Source organism: Zootoca vivipara, chromosome 1 (assembly GCF_965207765.1).
Source record: "Zootoca vivipara chromosome 1, rZooViv2.hap1.1, whole genome shotgun sequence".
NCBI lineage: Eukaryota > Metazoa > Chordata > Lepidosauria > Squamata > Lacertidae > Zootoca > Zootoca vivipara.
Window position 1 is genome coordinate 79,936,390 of NC_142582.1, and position 15,108 is coordinate 79,951,497.

The 15,108-nt window shown below is 43.9% G+C and overlaps 1 protein-coding gene across 1 annotated transcript; it reads right to left on the reverse strand.

Moving 5' to 3' along the window:
- Positions 1–4,745: 4,745 nt before the first annotated feature.
- On the reverse strand, positions 4,746–15,068 carry COMMD9 (COMM domain containing 9). The gene is made up of 6 exons (XM_060274796.2): positions 15,001–15,068; positions 13,115–13,240; positions 12,416–12,555; positions 11,648–11,682; positions 6,851–6,954; positions 4,746–5,684 (listed from the first exon to the last, which is right to left on the reverse strand). Exons 1-6 carry the CDS (start codon positions 15,064–15,066, stop codon positions 5,544–5,546), a joined length of 612 nt encoding a protein of 203 aa, XP_060130779.2. The 5' UTR covers positions 15,067–15,068; the 3' UTR covers positions 4,746–5,543.
- Positions 15,069–15,108: the final 40 nt, after the last annotated feature.

Below are 15,108 nucleotides of genomic sequence, written 5' to 3' on the forward strand. Positions count from 1 at the left end.
TTCACAATTCAAAAGATGGAGAGGCACCTGGTAGGGGAAGCGCTGCAGCTCAGCAGTAAAAGATGTGCTTTGCTGCAAAAGGGTTCCAGTTCAGTCCCAATATCTCTAGGTAGAGCTGGGAAACACACCTGCCAACCTCTGGACAGACATTGCCAGTGAGTGTTGACAATACAGGATTAGGAAGATGCTCGGCTTAGCTCTGTGTAGGGCAACTTCCTATATCCTCACTTCACCCTACAGACACACTGTCAACTCTGCTGCTTCCATGAGATTATGCAGCTAAAATCAAGAGTCCAGGGGTGCCATCTTCTGGGGGAAACACGCAAGGCACAAAGGGGCTTTGCAAAACTGCTGTGGCCTCTTTCGTTCCCATCCTCCACTATCCAGTTCACCCATTCTCTCCTGGAAGATTTTGAGTAAGATACAGTTGAAGCGCAGGACGAGATCAGAAACATAGATCAGCCAAATTTGTGGGCCGACTCTGACACCAATCCATAACATTCAGAAGCAAATTGCCCATTTGTAAATGGGAACGCCGGACATTTTCACAGAAGTACGTATCTCACTCGATGGCTTTGCAGAAGAATACGAGAAATGCCTCCTTCCAAACGTATTTCGTTGGGGGACAAGAGCAGGCAACAGAAAAGTACCTCTAACAGGGCATTAAGGTCTTTGGGTGGTGGAGGTGTGAACTCATCCTGACTTTGGGCCAAAATTAGATGGGGCACAAGAGACATGGGAAAAGGCCTTGTGGGTCTGGCCACAGATGCATCTTGTCTAGCATCCTGCACAATGGCTAAGCAGCTGACTCCTGGTAAGTAAAAAACAGCACATGAAGGGAATAGTTCTCCCAAAGTATTGCTCCCCCAACAACTGATACCTTTTCGTTTTCACCTTATGCTGCAAACATCAGTGGGAAGTGCAGGGGGAGGGCAGCTTCAAATGGGAAAACACCTTTCCCCACAACACCACAGCCCCAAGCCATTCCAACTGTTTCTCCTTGCGACAGCTGCTAGTCACATCTTAGAGCAGGCATAGGCAACCTTGGATCTCCAGATGTTTTGGAACTACAACTCCCATGATCCCTAGCTAACAGGGCCAGTGGCCAGGGACCATGGGAGTTGTAGTTCCAAAACAGCTGGGGAGCCAAGGTTGCCTATGCCTGTCATAGAGCATGCAGGAAATCCTAACCACAGATTACCCACATTAACATCAAGTTGCACTTGTTGTCGTCATTTCTTCATTTTGCATCTCGCTCCCCACTGAGACTCACCAGAGTCTCATTGACAGTGAGAGAACCTTCATAAGTGGGAAGATATGACGCTGCCTTATACCAAATCAGACCATTGGTCTATCTAGCTCAGTATTCTGTACACTGATTGGGTTTCACAGATCCTATCCAACGCTCCCTGCAACATTGGAGGGAGGCTCTTTTGCATGCAGGAGGAGGTGTTCTGCTACCTCACCATGACAGCTGGTGGCAGAGGTAGTGCACTCCGATCCATGTTCACTCAGACACAATCTGTGCTCAGTGGGGCTTACTCCCTTGTAACCACGTTTAGGACTGCAGCCTTAAATGCTCCAATCCTATTCATTTCAATGGGAAACTTTAAAGCCAATGCCTGTAACAATTAAGCAAATTTCCTATAAAGGGACATTGGCCTCTGAACTGCTGGATTAAAATAAATAAATACCGGTAGCTGTGCATGTTTGCTATATTTGCATTTCTTAAAAAGTAGCGATTGCTCCCAGGTCAGTCCATGTCATCACACCTGTACACCTGCCTGGACTACAGCTCTTGCACTCTCTGGCACCTGCTATACGAACAGTCCTTTAAGAGCTTCTAGAGCTGATAATTTGAAGGCCGTAAGAAAAACACTTGAGGCAACACAGTGCTGCATGAACACAAGGCAGCACTACGAAACCAACACACACATCTTTTGAGGAGAAAAAGGGGGCATGCCAAGACAGCAGCAATGGACACTTCTTGTTGCAATTTACCTCAGGCCAGTAGCAAGCGTAATGGCTGAGAGCGGGGAAAGGACGCTTTTCTTAAAAAGAATGAAAAACAGCCTCAAGCAGCTGCACTCATGAGCACAGGAGCATTCAAGAGAACTTTGCCTCCTCAAAAATGCCCCTCAGCTGCTTATTTCCTAAGAGGGGAAAAAGCAGTGTTTGGGGGTCGGGGGGGGGGTGTTAGAAAAAGAAACCAATCAAAGCAGAAATGATTATGTGCCACCTTTCTCTGCCCCCTGCCCCCCAATACCTCCATGATGTAAGATGATAGCCTCTCATGTTGGCATTTCATTAAAGCCAAGTCCAAACTTCATCACACACATGCAGCTTGCTCCTCATAATATTATTGGCTGATGTGCATGCATGCATACGAAGATCGCTTAAGCACAGCGCAGTGCCATAAAAGTTTCATGTATGGAGCTTCCTTTTCCAAGATCTTAAGAAGCGCCAGCAACCTCTTAAAGAAACGAGCGGACGTCAGCCAACTGTTCTGCAGTGGGAGGAGGGAGGCACAGACAAGGGGGCTCTATCAGTTCCATAACTATTTGCAAGCGTGGCATCACTATGCACAGGAACACATCACGGAGCACTCTGAACACACTATGGCATTCCCTTGAAAAGGAGCCTAGTCCAGAGACGGCATTATTATCAATTTGTGATGGGTTGGAAGGTTCGCAGGCCATGAAGGACTTGCTCACAAATTTATTGACAGCTGCACGAATAATTATAGCTAGAAAGTGGAAGGTGCAAGCAGAATATAAAATGGAAGAATGGTATGAAGAGGATATAGCTATTAATGATAAATTAACATGTGCCATTAAGGTAAGACGGGGAATATGCAGGAGAAATGATTTTGAGGAGATGTGGAAGGCATTTTCAGAATTTGTACTGTTAAAACAGAAAGGGGTCAAACCATCGCAAGAAGTGTTGAAATTTTGGGAGGTTGGATAGTTACAATGGAATGGTCTCGGTGGTGGGGTGCACATTTTTATTCTTATTTATTTATGATTATTACTTTGTCCAAAAAAAAAGTATTAATGGGGTCACTTTCCCCCATGGTTGCTTGCTTATTGTTTTATTTTATTGAGATTATTATTGTAAAAGTAAATAAGAACAGAAAAAAAAACAAAGGAACAAAAGAAAGAAAGAAAAGGAGACTACATAAATAGGAGTGCAGAGCCATCAAACAAAAGGAGGGATATCCATGGGGTATCAGCAGGGGAACAGAAGGCACCAAGAGGGACTGAGAAGAGACAGAACCCCCTCACAGATGCTCTCTTCTCCTTACTGGAACATTTGTCGGTAGGTCTTTGGTGGAAAACTATACCCTGGAGCAAACTGCCATGGGCATGCCAAGGAAGAGTGCAGAGCTCCCTTCCTGAGTGCATGTCTCTTGGGTTAGGCTGGTGCTGTACATATGAAGAGTCCTGCTGCATCTGGCCCAAGGCCCACCTAGTCCAGCATCCTGTTCTCAGTGGCCAACCGTGTAAAGTACACAAACGGCACCCAAATGCAACAACCCTTTCCCTACCTGTGGGACCCAGCAACTGTAGCCCTCTAAGGCACGTAACTTTTCTGATCTGCACTTCCCAGTGTGTCAGTGTGAGAGTCAGTGTGGTGTAGTGGTTAAGAGCGGTGGACTCATACTGAAGAACCAGGTTCGAGTCTCCGCTCGTCCACATGCAGCTGCTGGATGACCTTGGGCTAGTCACACTTCTCTGAAGTCTCTCAGCCTCACTCACCTCGCAGAGTGTTTGTTGTGGGGGAGGAAGGAAAAGGAGATTGTTAGCCACTTTGAGACTCCTTAGGGTAGTGATAAAGCGGGATATGAAATCCAAACTACTCTTCTTCTTCTTCTTCTTCTTCTTCTTCTTCTTCTTCTTCTTCTTCTTCTTCTTCTTCTTCTTCTTCTTCTTCTTCCCAATTCTGCCTCCGCGATGCTGCAGCTGATTTACAGGAACAGAGGCTCTGATAAAGCACTTCAAAGCTCCTGCAGTTCGGCTTCCCCCATTTGTACGGCGGGCTTAATAGTTGCTGAATGGATGCCATATAAACACAACATATTAGTGCGATTAACCGCCTCTAAAATTGCCATAGGATACAGATAGCATGGGAAGCGGAGAGAGAGCCCTGCTTGGGAAGGAGCCGAGCCTGCCAGCCTGACGGTTGGTATCTGCACTGTGGCGGCTGGAAAGCAGCAAGCCCATCGGCAGCTGAATTATTAAACCTTAATCAAGTTACATTGAGTGGGCGACAGTTATTCAATAACACTCGAGCAATTCCAGCCACACAAGGCTTTTAAGAAAATAAATCAGCCAGCCATTTTATGTACGAAACTGTCCACAAAGAGGGAAGGATGCAGGGAAAACTGTGTAATTAATAGCGTAGAATTAACATACTGAATGCCAAAATAAAAAAATGAATGAATGAATGAATTTCAGGTGAAGGAAACAAAACTTCATGCCTTTGTTTAAAGGAGTGGAAACAGACACCTGCTTTTAGGTCAAAGGTGCAGCAACTTTTTGGGGGCAAAAGCGCCACATTTCCTCATGAGTAACTTTCTGGGGGCCAAGCTCCAACAGTGGGTGGGGCCAGTGACAAAAGTGGGTGGAGCAATGGTTGTGGCTCTTCATCCAAAGATTTCAGGGCAGCTCACAAGATAAAAATACAGGATAAAGGCAGTAAGCTACACTAAACTTAATCACCAGAAGAAAAACAAGGAAAAGGCCCCGTTTTTATTTATTTATTTAAAGCAAACATAAATCTATCTAGCACAATAGTTGTCTTTTAAATGAAACACTTAATAATTCATAAATGTGTGCAGTGACTGTTGCTACAGGAACCAGTTGCCATTAGCAACCTTTCTCAGTACATCCAAGTCTATCACAGAGCCGCCTGTTAACGCGAATACAGAGTGACAAAACTTTCTCTCCTCCATCACCAGATTGGTGCTACATGCTACTGAATTCATTCCAGCCGTTTAAACTTGGAACTGAAAAGTTCACACATGAGGCATGCCTGCCGCGTGAGAGAACGCACTGCAGCCTGGATGTTCTGTTTCAGAAGCTGTGCCTCAGTGAGGAGGAAAAGACCAACACCCCACACCTCTCAGCAAACACCTTTCAAGAGTGCGCTGAGGCTGCAAGCTAGCCTATTAGCGGCGTCCATGCTTCTTAGTCCCCCATTTCAGATGCAGAAGACACAGTCCGCTTCATCGGCTGCTCTTTGTTCCTGCTACAAGCTGAGTTATGAGCCTCTCTAGGAATATGTACAAGAGGTCCTGATCATCATTATGAGCTTATGTCAGGCATCGGACCAAGAAAGTGTTGAAGTCTTTGCTTCTGAAGGGGAAGAAAATCATGCCATTTCATTGAAAAGTTAAAAAAAAATAACAATGATGTTTGGGTTATGAGGAGGAAGAGAAACCCAAAGATTGGCTGTTGGTAAAATATCACAGCCAGGTTGGCAAGACAGGAGAGTTATCTTCCGCATGTGAAAAGCTGTTGGAATCCTTTAGCCAGAAGGCTTTATTTATTTGCAACGGCAGAAAGCTGGTCCCGTATCCTTCCCAGGCCATCTAACATAGTGTCCAATGTTTGCTTATTCAACTCTACTGTCAATGCTGAGGTTGTGAAGTCATTCCCACACAAGGCAGCATCTTCCTGAATCTGAAAAAGAAAAAAGACCCCAGAGCTTGAAATCACCATCAAAAACCCCTTCTTGGTTTAATCCCAGCCCTCCTTCTCTTTTGGCAGATTAATATTTCTACTGACAGAGAATAGGATATTTCCTTTTCCTTAAGGAACACAAAATGTCTTTTTCAATGTGCAGCTTCTACCAAACCCAACCAGGAAGGATGATTCGGTGGATAAGCCATAAATTCTAAAGCAGGGCTATTCAACAAGATGTCCTCTCCAATATTGCTGGGCTACAACTCCCAGCAGACTGACCACTAGGGCTCTGCTGGCAAGCACTAATGGGAGTTGGATTCCTACAGGATCTGCAGGGCTTGGCTACATCTGCTTTATCTTCTTAACATTCTTGAACTCCAGTTTATCTAGTCACCTTTCAAGAAAAGGAGTCACAGAAGTCCTAACTAGAGACTAACCCGATGCTTTCCTTCTTCTGGGTTAGCTGACTCATCATACCTTCTGAATGCAGCTTTGCTGTTCTTGCATAAAACAAGGAATGCACAAAAAGCTGGCGCTTCTGCTTTGCAGTAGATGCAAAGTCCCCATTACTGAACAGTCATCACTCCATCAATTAAGCCTCTATCAATACACTGGGTTGGAGCCACACTAAGTAAGCTACACTTAGTATGGATCTAGCCCACTTAGTGTGGATCCAACCTAGTTTATGGGATTTTCACCACTGAAATAAATGGGACTTTACACTTAAGTCTTGGTGATATAGTGTGACCTGGTAATAGCGTGAGTAAGCCATTGTACAAGTAGAGCTTCAGAAGCTGTGGGAAACTGTCTAGAGGCCGGGGGGGGGGGGCAAGAGAGACAGACAGTCACAGGCAATCAAGTGTCATCACAGATGCTCGCAATTTGCAACTCTCCCCTCATTGTGCTGTGGCTTTTCAGTGGCTTCACAATCCCAGACAAGCTGTAAAGCAAATATATTTTCTCAGCCTCTGGTACATTGCTAATAGGTAGGACTGTGTCAAGCATGGTGGGTCACAAGCTAAACAGTCTTTGAAGACTCGGGGGGGGGGATATTAACGGGGGGGGCATAGCCTGTGGCGGGGAGGGGGAGGGGGATAAGGATCTGCCTATTTGTTTCTCTTCATGAAGTGGGAAATGAATGGCTCTCTCTCAAGAAGCAATACCTTCAGCTGCAGCAGGCAGGTAGGGACAGCCATTCTGCTGATACTGTCCGAGGAGGTCTTGATATCCACCCTCCAGTCCAGATCCACAAGCCGGGGCAGGGAAACTGGAATTAAAATGGAATGAATGAACACACAGACCTTTGAATTGTAATTATCAGGATACCAAACTCACGGACCTCACTCCAAGGGTCATTTCAGAGCTATTCCAGGGGATATCTCTGTGAGCAAATAAAAAAAAAACACCTGGAAGGGTTCGCATGCTAATGGCAAAACTGTAGCTTTTATATAAAACTTCACCCGCGTGTAAGGTTGGGAAGAAGTGCAGCTCATCAGCAGAGCTTATGCATGCCGAGGGGGACCAGAGTTCAGGGTCAGAACGTCCCAGGCGGATATGGCTCAAAGGATCACAGGACCAAGTCAGACCAGTGGTTTTGTCAAGTCCAGTTTTGTCAAGGCAGACTCACAGTGGCTCCCCAGAGTTTCAGGCAGGGGTCTCTCCAGGCCTATCTTGAATTGGGGGATTGAATCTGGGACCTTTTGAAAGCAAAGCCAGTGCTCTAACTCAAGAAGTGTTAGGTTTTGGGGAAGTCTGATAATTATGATAAATAATGTTCTCGGGGGCAAAAAAAGTGTGTGCTCTGTCAATCAGTTTTGGCCTCTTCCTAATCAGGTGGCAGGTGATGTGGGTGACCTCTACCCAAGACCCTGTTTCATGCTGGCGTTTGGAGGATTTAAAATATGTTTCCAGCATTGTTTGCTGTGTATGTTCTGGCTCTGAAAAGAATATATTGGCTCTTGATCCTGCCAAGATAGACAAGCCATAAATAAGAATCAAGCTGGCTAAAAAGAGCCCCATTTCCCTTGAGAACGCTAAAGGTCAGACAAGGCTTCTCTTCAAGCAGAGACAAGAAGGGTCTGGCTCGGCCTGTTAAAATGACAACAGCAGCAGCAACAACAGAGCGTGAACTCTCCACTTTAGTCCCCAGAGCTGTGAAGAGAATTCGGACTAGGCAAGGTGTCCCCAAGATCGCCATGTGGTTGCCTGTATGTAGTTGCTGGAAGAGGAAGGGACGTAGCAGCAGAAAAGATGAAGGAGGACCCCGTTGTCTGCCACAGAGCAATGTGGTAACCATTCTCTGTTTCGGCAATGCTTAAAAGTCATACTTAGAGTTCTTAATAAAGTTTATTTGAATCTCATTTCCAGGTAATACTGAAGCGCATGTTTGAGAGCTCCAACACAACGTGATTAAGAAATCCAGTCCCAAGGTTATCCATGCAATGTAAATTTAGTACTGTGAATACATGTAATTTAGGAACGCGGGTGGCGCTGTGGGTTAAACCACAAAGCCTAGGGCTTGCCGATCAGAAGGTCAGCGGTTTGAATCCCCATGACGGAGTGAGCTCCTTTTGCTCGGTCCCAGCTCCTGCCAACCTAGCAGTTCAAAAGCACCTCAAAGTGGAAGTAGATAAATAGGTACAGTGGGAAGGTAAACAGCATTTCCGTGCACTGCTCTGGTTCGCCAGAAGTGGCTTAGTCATGCTGGCCACATGACTCGGAAGCTGTACAACGGCTCCCTTGGCCAGTAAAGCGAGATGAGCGCCACATCTCCAGGGTCATCCACGACTGGACCTAATGGTCAGGGGTTCCTTTACCTTTACCTTTTGCATGTGAATACTCACTACTATTAGTCCTCTCCGATTCTATGAAAACAATACTCCCATTCTCTTGACTGAACCTTTTTATGGTCTGAAGTAATAGCTAACCTTGCATCATGGATCTATAATGGCAAGTTGCCACTTGGTCCTTTGTTTTGCTGTATTGTAAAATAGTCTGATGATTCAAGGATTATTATTTTTTTTAAAAAAATGACACACATTTCAAGCCCATTTTCATATTCATAAGAGCCAGAAATTTTGTTGTTGTTTTTAATTTAAAAAAATCAGTTTGCAGGGTGCCAAATTCCGTATCCTTAACCTTAATTCTGCACTTGAATAGAACAGAATTAAAAGAATGTTGGCAAACATTTGAAAAATTGACGGAGGGAGCACAATTATGACAGTGATCTCATTTTTTTAAAAGAGTATTAGCAGCTATTTACTAAATCCCACTGCATTCAGCAGGGTTTACTCCCAAATAAGTGTATACAGGATTGTAACCTCAGTCCTCCATCCAATCTGGCTGAACTGACTTGGAGTTACTTTCGTGCGTTTTTTTGTTTTGTTTTTTTCATCTTTTTTCATCATCCCCTTTCCCTCTGACAAGCTTCCAGTTTGAGTGGTGCTGTGGGTAGGCACTCAGCAGCCACAAATAAATCAGGTTCTGAAAACCAACCAATGGAAAGAACACAACTGCAATTCTGGTGCCTGCTAATGAAAGGATGCCCTTATAGTGCATGGGATATCAGCCCCTGGGTGCCCCAGGGACACTTCTACTTGATTGATGACTCCTGGAGCAAAACCTTGACCTTATTTCTAAAAGAGCTGCAGAAAACAGTAATCGTGCAAATGTTTAGGAAGCAAGAAATCCCAAATATTCTGCAGATTGCAATCCAAAACAAACTTACTAGGGAGCCAACTCTCATTGAATTCAATGGGACTTGCTTCCAAACAAGCATACAGTCATACCTCGGGTTGAGTTCGCTGCTGGTTGCATACTTTCAGGATAAGTACGCAGCAGACCCGAAAGTGTTTACTTTCGGGTTCTGCTGTGCGCAGAAGCGTTCTGTGTGCTTCGCGCGTGCACAAAAGCACTGCTCTGGTTACGTACTTTTTGGGGTGCAAATGGCACCCCAGAATGGATCAGGTACATATCCGAGATACCACTGTACTTGGAATTGGGGCTTGCTCAATTTATCTACCAAGTCATTTGAAAAGCTGCTGTTTAATTCAACGCCACAGCTGACAACCAGCTAAGGACTTTTAACATGGCCTTTATTAAACAACCACCACCAAATCCTAATATCACTACATTTAGGGTTTCCATCTTTATTTTCATCCCCATCCTATCTTTTAAAAATCTCTTTAGACTACCACGAACCTTGAAGGCATTATATAAACAACAATAATAGATTCCTTGCCACGAAAAAGCATCACCTACAATAGTCCACTTCTCTCTCTCTCTCACACACACACACATCTTGTGCCAAAAAAAAAAAGCCAATACAGCTCTAGAACAAGGTGGGGAGAGGAATTTATCCAAACCGGTATTTGAAAAGAAATCAACCTTGTATTGGCATGAGCTACCGTTTGTTTTTCCCCCTGCCAGAATGAGATACCAGTCCTATCGTCCAACATCACAAAGACACCATATGTGCGAGCTGGAAGAGCCAGAGGCAACATAGTGAGGATGCTCAAAAATTAATTCCTTCCGCAGCCGAAGGATAAACTTTTTACAGGATAATTGCTAACAAGGCTGCTACATTATATGGTGAACCAAGACCAAGATTCCCACGCCCTACTAATAACTCTGCTGGTAAGTAAGCACTTAACTGAACAAACAAACAAACAAACAAACAAGCAATCACATTTTGCTTTCCTGTTTACTCTTTCCTCCACTTCCTCTGTTTCCTATGTTGGTTTTTAAATTGTAAGCTTCATGGGACAGGGGCCAATCCTCTCGTAACATGCACACCGATGGCACAGTTTAGTCACTGAGGTGTTCATTCCACACCTTTTACTAATGAATACCATGTAGATGCTTGTAATTCGTTCATACAGCACAAACTTTCCATATAGAAGGTTGCTAGTCAAAAGTTAGATAAGCAGCAGAGCTAAAAAAGATGGTTTCATACTATGAGGAAAGGAGCTGCCACTACTGACACTACCTATGTGTGGTGATGATGGTTATATTATTATTATTACCCTTCATCCGAAGATCACAGGGCAGTTCACAACATGAAAACATATAATACATAACAAAACAAAAACAAAACAATAATCCCCCTCTGTCAAACACATTTAAATGTCCACAGAATGCTTAATCAGCCAAAGGCCTGGTTATAGAAAAACATTTTTGCCCAGCACCTCAAGATATGTAATGAGGGTGCCAGCTGAGTCTCCCTGGGGAGAGCATTGCACAAATGGGGAGCCACCACAGAAAAGGCCCGTTCTCGTGTTGCCACCCTCCGGACCTCTTGCAGAAGAGGCATATGAAGAAGGGCCTCAGATTATGATTGCAGGGTCTGGGTTGGTTCATATGAAGGTAGGGGAGATGGTCCTTGAGGTACTGCAGTCCCGAGCTGTTTAAGGCTTTAGAGGTCAAAACTAGCACTTTGGCCTGGAAACCAATTGGCAGCCAGTGCAGTCAGGCCAGGATGGGTATAATATGCTCAAATAGTATTGCCCCAGGGAGCAACCTGGCTGCCGAATTCTGAACCATCTTCAGAGTCAACCCTCAGCATACAGTGTTGGAGTAATCTAACTTAGAGGTTTCCAGAGCATAGACAAGAGAAGTTAGGCTATCCCAGATAGGGGTGCAGCTGGGCCACCAGCCAAAGCTAATGGAAGGCACTCCACACGACTGAGGTCACCTGAGCCTCAAGCCACAGCAAAGGATCCAGAAGTACCCCCCAAGCTACATACCTGCTCCTTCATAGGGAGTGTAACCCTATTAAGAGCAGGCAACCCCCTATCTATCCAGTTTAGAGAACTGCCCACTAACATTGCCTCAGTCTTATCTGGATTGAGCTTCAGTTTGGTGCCTCTCATCCAGTCCATTCCCAAGGCAAGACAACCTAATAAATACCCCCAATAAATGTAAGGGATGCGAACTGCTCCTCCACAAAGCCCATTACTTACTTTGACTGGCTTGTGCTTCATTTCTCCAGGCAGAGCTGAAAAGAGCAGAGAAAACACAAATATGCACCATTTGTCTTTGAAACACAGAGTAGCAGCAGGGACTGAAAGTGGATTCAGGAAACTATTTTCACCACATGAAGTACCATTTTGCAGCCATCAAGTCTGAAGGAGTCCAAAGCACAAGAGGTTTCAGCCCCACCAGTTTTAATAAAACGAAAATTTGACAATTTTCAATATGCTACAGATTCTATGGAGGGCAATTGATCTGATTTAGAGTGCAATCAGATCCACGTCTACTCAGAAGTAAGTCCTATTGGGGCAAACTCCCAGGGATGTGGGGTACGGCTGCAGCCTTATTCCACCATTCAGGGAGTGCAAAAGTCACTTCCCATTGAGAGGGACAGGTCATCACTGCCTGCCTTTAATTCTAACACATGGTGACCATCTAATTGTGAATCTGGTGTTACCACACACCCAATGACCAGCTAGAAAGCAGGGACAACTGGATAACAGTGTGAAGCCTGACTAATCTACCAATCCACTGCCTTTGGGTTTTTTTTGTCCAACACCACAAACCTGACGGGAAGGGCTGCAGCTCAGGGTCACAGCACATGTTTTGCATGCCAAAAGTCCCAAGTGTGATCCCAGGTATATCCAGGCATGGCTGAGAAAGACTCCTCCCTGAAACCCTGCTTGTCAGTGGAGACAATGCTGAGCTACACAGACCAGTGGTCTAATTCTATGGAAAACAGCTTCAATGACACTTACGCATTTTCCAGGATTATCTTGGTCAAGAGGTTTTTTAGATTCTGGTGGAATCCTTCTGGAAAGAGGGCGAGAATTTCTTCTGGTGATGTCAGACCATGATAGACTGTGTGTCTTGTAAGATTGTGCAAAGATCGGATCAGCTGCAAGAGGAACCAGACAGATCTTTCAGGTACAATGTCAACAACACGTGGCAATCTCTCTCTCTCACCTTCAATCCAGCACCAACACACTATATCATATATATGCACTCTGCTGCCTGATTCCCATCAGTCCAGTTCACCATTTGGCCTCTGCCCTTTAATCCTGAACCCTGATCTCTTCTTGCCCCCTGAGCTAGAGTCTCTCTTCTTCCTGTTCTGAGCTCTTGCTGCTCAATCTTTCCACCTAACCAGCCCCTTCCTCCTCAGGATGATGATGTTGTTGTTGTTGATGATGATGATGATGAAGATGATGATGATAATAATAATAACAATAATAATAATAATAATAATAATAATAATTTATTCATACAATGCCGATCTGTCTGGGTTTCCCCAGCAACTCTGGGCGGCTACCAACAGAATATTATTAATAATGAAAAAAGTGATAAAACATCAGGATTTGTCAAAAAAGCCAACTTGACTTAATAGCACAGCACATGTCTATTCAGTGGGACTTACTCCCAGATAATCATGCACAGGGTTACAGCCTAAATCTTACCTGACTTGCTTCATTTGGGGTAACCGAGAGACTGGAACACGTGTTCTCGATCAGTTTGTCAGAACCACTTGCAGAGCTAGAAAAGCACTCCTGGCATAACTGCCGAACTACATCCTTCGATGAAGCCTGGCAAAGAGAAATGAACAGTGAGCCTTTTCAAAACACAGGATGTGGCGCAGCTCAAATTTATCTTTGCACAAACTAAGGAAAACTAGCTCATATCAGCTGCCATTAGCCATGTAAGCTGAACTGGATCCCATCTACAGAGGTTATTATACCTCTTAATATCATAAACTGGGGTGGGGAAATAGGAAAGGCCATCAATGTCATGTCCGGATATAGTTATCTATTCTCATTTCCTTTTCAGGCATGGCTCACTGATAACTAACTATTTAGCTGTACAACCTTATTTTATAAGTATTTATAAACTGCACTTTCATATATTCTGGAAGTGCAATGCAATGGGACTTAATGAACGCAATTGTGAACACAGGATTGTGAATGTAAAAAGAGCCAAAGGCCTATTTAGTTCAGCATGCTGTTCCCACAGTGGCCAACCTTCAAGCAGGACCAGAGTGTGAAAGCACTTTCCTCACCGAGCTCATGAAAGCTCATACCAATGACAAACTTACTTGGTCTCTAAGGTGCTACCGGAAGGAATTTTTTTATTTTGTTTTGACTACAGCAAACCACCACAGCTACCTACATGTAACTTGTTACTCCAAGCAACTGGCATACATTGGCATACAGTGGTACCTCGAGTTACAGACGCTTCAGGTTACAGACTCCACTAACCCAGAAATAGTACCTCGGGTAAAGAACTTTGCTTCAGGATGAGAACAGAAATCATGCTCTGGCGGTGCAGCGGCAGCAGGAGGCCCCATTAGCTAAAGTGGTACCTCAGGTTAAGAACAGTTTCAGGTTAAGAACGGACCTCCAGAACGAATTAAGTTCTTAACCCAAGGTACCACTGTACTGCCTCTGACAAGGGTGGCAGAATGTAGGATGATCAACAGCTACTAGCCATGATGGCTCTCTTCCCTGAATTTCTGTAATCTTCTTTTAAAGCCATCAAAGTTGATGGCTGTTACTAAATTTTGCGGGAGCATGAAGGAAAATGTTAAATCTTCCAACATTCAGTGTCATTGGATAGCCCTAAACAAACCAAAGGATATTACCATTTTTTTGGAGGGGGGAAAGGCTATTTAACCTTACATGTCAGCATCAATGAAAAATCCCTCCCATGTAGTCTATAAAATGTGACACAATGTTTCTAGGCATGCATCCTGGTTGGTTTTCAAACAGAAGAATGAGCCCATTGAAAACACGATTCTGCTAACTAACAGGTTCCTTAAAAGAGGGGAGGAAATAACAGTGACTTCAGCGAACTTCAATCTGATCAGAGCTCCAATTCTGACTCCACCATGATCTCATTTGAAGAGCTTTCTTTTCTTTTCTATTTATAATTTTAAAATTTATACATTTCAATAATTTTGCAGTCATTTTAATATTTTCTAATTTGACTTTCCCCTCTTTCTGCAGTTCCTTAAATTTATTTTTTACATTTTCTGCATATTCCAAATTAACTTTACTTACTCATTTATTCATCTATACTCTTATAAAACTGCAGATTATTATAGTAATCCTGCCAATGTTCTTATCTGTTCACAGTTTATTTGTAAATATTCAATAAACCATTTCCATTCATTTATTAAAAAGTTTGTTATCTTGATTTCTTATTTTTGCATCCATTCTTCTTTCGCTGGGACTTCTTCAATCATTTGAAGGGCTTTCGACAAATCATTTATACATCATTAAAAATTATCAGAGCTGAGAGATCTTCCAGTAAACAACAACTGCCCGAAAATAAATAAATATGCACCTACTTTCAACAAGATCTGAAGCGCCGCGAACTCCTCCTCGCCCACTGCAGCCATACTTCCTTCTTTCATGTGACCTGATGCCACCCAACATCGGAAGAAGAGAGGGTGATT

What these genes read in the sequence shown, in the direction of transcription:
- COMMD9 (XM_060274796.2), bottom strand. Translation starts at nt 15,066, where the DNA reads ATGAAAGAAGGAAGTATGGCTGCAGTGGGCGAGGAGGAGTTCGCGGCG. An exon ending in CCCCAAATGAAGCAAGTCAG is followed by an intron (nt 12,556 to 13,114) that starts GTAAGATTTAGG and finishes TTCCTCTTGCAG; the next exon opens with CTGATCCGATCTTTGCACAA. An exon ending in TGAAGCACAAGCCAGTCAAA is followed by an intron (nt 6,955 to 11,647) that starts GTAAGTAATGGG and finishes TTTTAATTCCAG; the next exon opens with TTTCCCTGCCCCGGCTTGTG.